The following is an 8,883-nucleotide window of genomic DNA, read 5'->3' on the forward strand; positions in this document are numbered from 1 at the left end:
AAAATTTAAAATAAAAAAATATTTTATTTATTATTTTTATTTTTTGAGTATGAGTATATTGCCTTCATGTCTGTAAGTGCACCTGTGTTGTGCATTACTAATGGAGGTCAGAAGTGGATGTTGGATTCCCCTGGAACTGGAGTTATGGATGGTTGTGAGCCACCATGTGGGTGCTGGGAATGGAAACAGGGTCTCTACAAGAGCAGTCAGTGCTTTTAACCACTGGGTCATCTCTCCAGTCCTAGTTTCACACATTCTTAAGGGTATAAAAGGTGCTTGAATGTAGTTAGGAGAGAGAAAATGGGAGGGGAAGGGTAGTGAGTCTAGATAACAAGCAGAGGTTGACTATTGTTCACACATTTTAGCCACAGTAAGGGTCCCACTTATAAATTTTATTTTAATGTAATTAAATTATTGTTAGTGTGTGTGTGTGTGTGTGTGTGTGTGTGTGTGTGTGTGCGCGCGCGCGCGGGAGGTCAGAAGTGGGCATTAGATCTTCTGGAGCTGGAGTTACAAGTGGTTGTGAGCCACCTAATGTAGATGCTGGGATCTGAACTCTGGTCCTCTGGAAGAGCAGCCAGTGCTCTTAACTGCTGAGTCATCTCTCCAGTCCCCTGAGTCCCACTTTTGCCTCATAATTTCAAACTTCTCATTAAGTCTTTGGGAAGTTTGCACTGTCTTCTGCATGCTGCATTTATTGAATAACCAACTGGACTGTTTAGGAATTGAGGTCTTAGGAAATTCAATACATTCAAACTTTATAACTTTCTAAGAAGACAAAATAAGGGCTGGAGAGATGGCTCAACAGTTAAGAGTATTGGCTGTTCTTGCAGAAGACCTGGGTTCAAATCCCAACATCCACATGGCAGCTAACAACTGTCCATAACTCCAGTTTCAGGGGATCTGACAACCTCTTCTGTCCTCCCTGGGCATTGTATCACATGGGTGCACTTAACCTACATGCAGGCAATACACACACATACAAAATAATAATATTTTTTTAAAAAGAAGACAAAATAAACACATAAGTGTAATAGGTTATGTGTGTTTGAGGAGAATCTGTAGATTTGTAGAACTTTTTCAAAGAAATCATATTTTCAGACTTTTCTAAATTTTTGAACATTGAAAACCAACTTTATTTTTTCTTAATCTGAAAGTTGTACATGTCTGTTGATTTTATTTATTATTTTTTTAATTAATTAATTAATTTTATTTATTTATTTACTTAGTTAGTTAGTTAGTTAGTTAGTTAAATTGAGACAGGGGCTCCTTGTTCATAGCAGGCCTGGAAGCTGCTATGTAGACCAGACTGGACTTGATCTCATAGAGATCCACCTGCCTCTGCCTCTGAAGAGCTGGGATTAAAGGTGTGTGCCACCCAGCTCATGTCTGTTGAAAGTCACCATTTTTGTAGTCCCTCCTGTTTCCTTCCCAACTCCATAGGATAGAGGGTAGAACCGCTTTTCAGGATCCTTCCAACTCCACCCTCTCGTTGGCTCTTCTGTCTCCCCACAGTTCTCGCTCTCTGTGACCACCTTTGGGAAGTATTTTCTACTCTCAGATGCTGCTGCTTCTTCAAGAAGGTTTGCAGCTCTCCTGTCTTCTGGGGATGCCATCTCCTGAGTGATCTTTTTGTTCACGCTATTTCAGCTGTTGTCTGTCTAAGCTCATGCTCTCACCAAGGTTCCCATCATCTTTTCACATCTTCAGGACAACTGTGCTTCCCCTTGTGTGGCAAAATCTATAACTCTCCAAGGCATCCTGGGTCCAACATCTTATCCCCTCCAGCTCTTCCCTCTGGTCACAGTACTTTCTACCCATATTGGAGTTTCTCTGAAACTCCCCTTCCCTATACTTCACGATAGCCCCCCAACTGATGCTGCTCTTTCTCCTCTTTAAATGTCTCTGTCATCTGAATTTAACCCTCTCCCCTTCTTACTTATAATGTCCTCCCCTGGGTCTTCAGTTTCTTTGGTCTGTCTTTCATAGTTCTTTCTGAAGGGAGTCTACAAAGCACCTGCTTTCTCTTCTGCTTAATTCTTCACTGAGGCTAGCATGCCATTTCCTCAACGTGGACTATATAGTCCTTTGTAAACAACCTTTTTTTTTTTTTTTCTCTCATTTTTGGTGGCTAGAAGCTGAGGAAGGTACCAGTATGTTTGGCTCCTCGTGAGTACTGGAGCATGGCTGTCCTCCCACTGTGTGTCGTCATCTGATTTTCCCCTTGGGCTCCTGCATCCCTGGTGTTTTCCATGTGGTCACATTTCTCCCTCTCACCAGTTAAGTTGGCTTAGCTTCTGCCACACAGATCTCAGTTTAATGTAACCATCTCTTTAAAAACTTATCTCCAAATAGTTTTGTTCCAAGACACTCAGAATTGGGGCTTTGATTGGGCCTGGAGAGATGGCTCAGTGGTTAAGAGCACTGACTGCTCTTGCAGAAGACCTGGGTTCAGTTCCTAGCACCCACATGGTGGCTAAGAACCGTCCTTAACTACAGTTCCCTGGGAATCCAATGCCTGCTTCTGACCTCCGAGGCATTGCATGACATGGGTGCACTCATATACATGCAGGCAATACACTTGTACTCATAAAATAAAAATAATAATTTTTTTTTAAAAAAAAAGAAAAATAGAATTAGGGCTTTGATACAGGAGTTCTTGGCCAGGGCCATAATTCATGTTGAAGATTCTTTAGACTTGCCTGACAAACTTCTATGCTTTTGTAAATGTCCTTTCTTCTTTCCAGTCTCCTTGCCTTCTCCAGACTAAAATTTGAGTGTTTAGATTCAGCTTAAAAGAGAAGCTTTCCCCACTTCTTGAGTTTTGGTTTTTTTTTTTCACTTCTTGTTTCTTTCATGGACTCAGGATTGGATTGCACCATCTAATTGTTTCTCTATCATAATTGTAACTCTACTTCTTTTCTTCCCTCAAGACATCCCTTAAATATCACTAAGAGTTTGGTTTCCTCAAATCCCATTTCACAGTGCCTGTGGCTTCATAGCTAACAAATGTAATAGATGGCTGAGGTGTGCACATGTAGACTGATGATTTACGGTAACAGACAGGCTGGTGGTGAGAATCTGTGTGGCAACCCTTAACTTATAGCTTAATCACTCCAATCTCTGATTGTTATGACATTCTTCTTCCTTTTAAGGACCTCAGCCATACCTGATTAGGGCACATCCTAATGACCTCATTGGTAGCTTGTTTGTATCTTTGAAGACCTCCAATTAAGGTGATATGCAAAGGTACCAAGATTTGGATTGCATATTTGAGATGGGGAATGGGCATAATTTAAGCCCTAACAGTGGTTGATAAACTCATTTAAGTGCATAAACTTTAAAATGAGTTATTATGTAGTAACACATAAAACTATAACACATGTACACCAGGTTTTACACCTGGTATGAGATGTCTAATGTAGCATTCAAGTAGTTTCACTGAGAGCCAGGTTGATTTGGATCCCTTATAATGCCAGGTGAATCAAAACAGCTGATGCCACTCTATAATCCATTATGTGACTTGATTTATTGTATGGTATGAACTATAACATATGCTGGACATATGTTTTACATATGTAAAATGAGGGTCCTGAGGACAGTATTAGGTTTTAAAAATCAACTTCTAAAATACTGTGCGTCATTGAAGTTTATATGCAGAAGGGGGACAACTGTGGAGCAATGTGTTTCCTGAGGGATGAATCTCAGGCCATTTGCCTAAAAGCCAAAATGAAATTCTGTACCTTTCCACTAAAATTATTTGGCTAATTCTCTTTATTTCAGAGAATTCATTGTATTTTTCCTGATAATTGCCTGGGCAAAGAACAAACATTACAGTTTGAACATTACCTGGTGCCATGCTGGAGTGGTAACAAATATCTTGCAACCCGTGTTCCTTTGTCAAAAAGGGTGTGAGGCGGGCAAACATCAATGAAAATTATATTTGATTGGCTTTCTCCTTTCTCTTTTATAAGTGAATATTCTCTTCACATTACCTAAACATATTAATGATGAAGCCAGTAGAATATATAAAGATTATGTATCAATTGAAGATTCAGTCTTTAAGTAGAAAACATACATCATTAATGGGCACAATTATTCACAGGTCCAAACTCTTTGTCACACAGTAGATATGATTGAGCCTGAAAAGTTTCAGGGCAGAAGTTCCTCTTTCAGAAACTCTGAGGCTATCTGGCCAGAGCTTCAAGCTCAGTGGACAGTAACAGAGATGACAGAGTATATGGGCTCCAGTGGGGGTGGGGTGGAGTCTATGGGAGGGGGCCATTTGGGATGTGGGTCTATAGATGAATAAGATTGTTTGGGATGTTCTGTATGATATAAACACAAAACAACAAATAAAAAATGAGTTATATTTGAAAAAAAATCAGCTAATTGACTAATTAATTAAAAAATATCAGTATGCATGGTGGGACTAATGTATAAGAGAAGACACAGCAAACTTTCTTGATTCCATCAGCAGTTAGAAAGAAAACAAATATCATGATTATGTGTATTCATTTTATTTAGTTCAACTTTCCCTTTGTGGAGAATTATACTGTGGAAGAAGTAAAAGTCTATCCAAAGAATAATACCAGTGGATACAACCCAAGGGAGGAGGCTGCAACCCATGAACCTGTTTCAGAAATCAATTTCCCTTGGAATGTAGATGGCGACTTAATGGAAGTTGCATCAGAGGTCCATGTTAGGTAAGCCTAACTAGTTCAAACTCTTTCTTTCTGTGTGGAGCAGCAGACAATACTAATAGACTATAGGAAGTCTTCTCTCAACTGCCAAAGCAGGCAGTGGATTAAAAACCAGTAAATCAGGGAAGTGGAAGAAGACATGCACAACTTTCAATAAATAAAAATGTAACTTTATTCAGTAGCTTGTGTAGAACAAAGGCATTTTCTTTAGTTATCTGCAGTGGCAGATCAAGGCACAAAGACTTTGTGAACAATAGTGCCACAGCCTGCAGCTCCCTCCCATCGGGCTCCAATACCGTAACCCTGCATTTAACAGTTTGCTTTTATCAAGCCCTTTATTTTTTTCTTTTCATTTTTATTTTAAAAACATACAAAACAATGGGGGTTTTCATCAAATCTTTATGAAGCGTTCAAAACACTGTACATATTATTCACTTAAGTAACAAAAGCAATGGATATTAACAATTTTAGAAATATGCACACCCATTCTTAGTAAGTGTTGTGACATGGTAGGCAGAAATGGGCCGGGGTATATACTAGATGTATATGTTCTGAAACAACTAACCCTTCTGCAGAAGGAATGGAGAACATTAGACAGTTAGGGAAGGTGGACTATTCACAGGTGCTGATATTTCAGGCCTTCAGTTTGATGGCTTGTAACCTTGCCATAAATGAATGCTTGTTGGTTATCAATTTGTATGTAGTATTATGCACCATCTTCATTAGAAGTGTGTGTGTGTGTGTGTGTGTGTGTGTGTGAAAAATTACAATAGCAGGTTAAAGAAAGAATCAATGATGTATTATTCTTTACAGATTACACCCAAGATTGATCAGACTTTATGGAGGAAGCCTGGAAGAAATGAATGATTCCAAAGTAACATGTAATTGTTTATAAAAAGAAATGTATAAAGTAGAAATATATTATGAAGGAATTTGGCATATAACAGATATACAAATAGAAAGTATATTTTTGGAAGAAAATAGTTATTTTTGAGATAACTAAAAAGTAGTTTCAAGATGAAGATGAAAAATATGAAAAAATCATATGAAAAAAATCAAGATAAAAATATGAAATCCATAAGCAATTGAAATTCTGTTTGTTGAAGCATTTATTAGAACTGAATAAACATTTCATATAATTAAACAATGTAATGATTGAAAAGTGAAATCATATAGAAATTCTTTTTTTTTTTTTCAGGGCTCGAATCCATCAAAGTAGAAGTTAAATTTTCTGTAGCTTGATATAAGCAGAACATAGATATTTCAAAAAACTACCCATCCTGGAATTACTGACAAGGCAACAGATTGAGAAGTGTTAAATTTCAAAGTCCACAGCCAGTTAGTCCTATAACTAGCAACAAACACTTATTATTGTTTTTTTCAAAATCTTTCCACCTAGTTTATTACCCCCTCACCCCTGCAAAAAAAAAAAAATCACATCTGATAGAATTTTTAAGGTAAATTTTAAGTTTACAACAAAATGCCTTTCTGACTGGGTGAAACTCAGCCTAGGAGGCAGCTGTGTTCCTCTTGGACCTGGAAGGCAGGGAAGGGTCAGGTAATTTTAGCACTTGGTTCTCAGTGTAAAGATCTGAGTTTAAATTTCCTCTGAGACCATCCCTGAAAAAAGACAGTTCTAAATTGGCATTTGATTTTTATGAACAAACTTTGATCTCCTTTTGAAAGAGCTACTTTTTATGAGACAACCATAAAAATATCTTTTGCACAAAAATGTGTCCTTTAAAAATACATACATTTAATTAAATATGTTTCTGTTTGTACACATTGAGTTGATACTTTGTGCACAAGTTTCATTGCTCAAAGCTTTCAGAACTCTCAGGACACATTTTTGTTTTTTTTTACCCTCCGTCCACCAGTGACAGACCATAGGGTTACAAACAGGCAACTTTCATGTATCAGGAAATCTGAGGATACAGATGGCAGGCAGCAGAAACTTCCTATTAAGCACGCTTTTTCACAGCAGTTAAGGCTGCCCTTTTATCTAATATATGTTCAAACTTTGGCCATAGCTTTCTTACACATACATAGATCCAGGTAAAATTCTACATGTGTCAAAATCACATGTATGAAATAAATATTTCGAAATGATTGCAAGTACAAACATAAATTATTTAAAACTCAGGTAGAAACTATTTCACTTTTAAAACAGAAACATATAATATCAACAAACTATAAAAAACTTTCTGACCACTTAAACATATCTCATGGAAATTTTGATGTCATATTTATGTTCACTGTGTACAAGTTACATCCGTATTTCATAGCTCAGTCTATGAATAGCGTCTACATTTCTATAACAGAGTGTTTTTATAGACCTGGTTAAAATAAATCTAAACAGAACAAGAAAAAATAAAGCAGATATCTGTGTGTTTGCTTAATTTGGGACAGTGACTATCTTATGAAATATCAACTCCTTCTACATTCCTTGCACAGCTTTTAAAAATCGCCAATGAGTGACGGTTTTCATATTTCTTATACCAATGTGTATCAGCTAAAGTACAATATTTACAATCTGTTATGAACATAAAATTGAGTATGGTTTTACAAACAAAAATTTAAAAAACTTATTTCTGAGTGCTTTTAATAAAGGTGTTATGGGAGACAAGTGGATTGATATCTGTAGCAACACCTGTATTCTTTTTAAAAAACATATATACATATATATACACACAGGGAGTCCACAGCTGTCTACTTATCCAGAATTCATCCTGTTAAGCTCAAACCAGTATATATGTTCAGCACAAAGTTTGTTCGTCAGGCTTTTAATATTCATTTCCAGCCTACTGAAATAGCTATTGGAGCACAGTCCATGGGGAATGTGCTACATATGACAGTCTTCAAGAAAAAAAATCTGCTTTAAAATGACTTTAGTTCCTGTTCATCTATTAGAAAACTTGGTAATAACCCTTTGAAAATGTCTAAATGATTTTAAAGAACAACTTTTGAACAAATCTGAAAAATGCATTTGAAATGAACCCATGTTCATTCAGTGGGTTTGTCTTACTAAGGCAAGCACATATGGTCAATAATATTTCCTCAAAAGAAATGATCATTCAAATCCAACTTGGTTGAATTGGGATTTACTTTCATTTCAAGTTATTGGTGAAGGTTTGCTTCTCCTGAGTACATAGAGGCCTTTAGTGTTTTTCTACCCATTTCACTGCTGAAAGGTAACTTTTGTGTGACTGTTTCTTTCTTGAAATTTTCCCCTAAATTGAAAAATAGTATGCTACAAGATCACATGTAAAAAAGTACATGGAAAAAGAAGCTATGTGTCTTGTAAACAGGATTTTTTTTTCTAACCTGAGTTTGTTTTCAGTTCTCTGAATTTAAAAGCCGGGCGTGGTAGTGCACGCCTTTAATCCCAACACTAGGGAGGCAGATCTCTGTGAGTTCAAGGCCAGCCTGGTCTACATAGTGAGTTCCAGGACAGCTGGGGCCACAGGGAGACCCTGCTCCAAAAAAAAAAAAAAAAAAAAAAAAAGATGCATTTAACCCTCATCATCACCTTTGCTGTTGACATAGCTCCAGCTGTCTCTTCGGTTTTCTTCTTGTAGGATAGATTTGTACTGTCTTTTGAAGAAGCCAGCCTGGAATGAGAATCACATAAGAGTGCACTAGGGTATAGTTTGAACCTATAATGTTCACATCAAACATCTAAGCAGTCAACATCATTTCTTCTTAAACTCTGACCCTTGTTACACGAACTATGAAGACCTTTAGCAGATGTAAGCAACGAAAACCAGTGTGGGACATACTGGGTTAAGGAAGCATTTTTGTTGATAGAGCTACTGAGATGTTGAGGTACTGGACATCTCGATATACAAATCCTGCCCCTCAAAACTGAAATTCAACATAATATATATTTTTTCCAAATGCTTTAATCAAAAGTCTTTGAAATTAGTTTTATGATATTTATTGAAAATAAGGTATTTTTGCAAATAGACTTTGGTAGTAAAATTAGAATAGATATAAGATCAGCATTACATGTTCATTTAGCCATTTAAAAAAATTAACAGTGGGCGCGCCGGGACTCCCTAAGCCACATTCACCCCTCCATCACCACCCCCCCCCCCCCCGTTCTATACTCCTAGTTTGGGCCCTGCGTCATTCCTAGTCTTGGGGCCCCAGACACCTGGGGAACCAATACTGTTTCCTG

At 37.2% G+C, this 8,883-nt stretch overlaps 2 protein-coding genes across 2 annotated transcripts in view; one reads left to right on the plus strand and one right to left on the minus strand.

The window, feature by feature from the left end:
* Cerkl (ceramide kinase like) overlaps positions 1–6,137 on the plus strand; it is a 130,244-nt gene extending 124,107 nt beyond the window's left edge. Inside the window, exons 10-11 of the mRNA XM_008827963.3 lie at positions 4,528–4,706; positions 5,517–6,137. Coding sequence (XP_008826185.2) covers positions 4,528–4,706; positions 5,517–5,598 — 261 coding nt within the window. The 3' untranslated portion in view covers positions 5,599–6,137. The remainder of the gene's footprint in view (positions 1–4,527; positions 4,707–5,516) is intronic.
* A 69-nt stretch (positions 6,138–6,206) lies between these two features.
* Itga4 (integrin subunit alpha 4) overlaps positions 6,207–8,883 on the minus strand; it is a 92,938-nt gene continuing 90,261 nt past the window's right edge. Inside the window, exons 28-29 of the mRNA XM_029561053.1 lie at positions 8,233–8,314; positions 6,207–6,323 (exon numbers count right to left, since the gene is read on the minus strand). Of these exons, the coding sequence (XP_029416913.1) occupies positions 6,301–6,323; positions 8,233–8,314 (105 nt within the window). The 3' untranslated portion in view covers positions 6,207–6,300. The remainder of the gene's footprint in view (positions 6,324–8,232; positions 8,315–8,883) is intronic.

The sequence above is a fragment of the Nannospalax galili genome, unplaced genomic scaffold, assembly GCF_000622305.1.
Source record: "Nannospalax galili isolate Female #2095 unplaced genomic scaffold, S.galili_v1.0 scaffold892, whole genome shotgun sequence".
In the NCBI taxonomy this organism is placed as follows: domain Eukaryota; kingdom Metazoa; phylum Chordata; class Mammalia; order Rodentia; family Spalacidae; genus Nannospalax; species Nannospalax galili.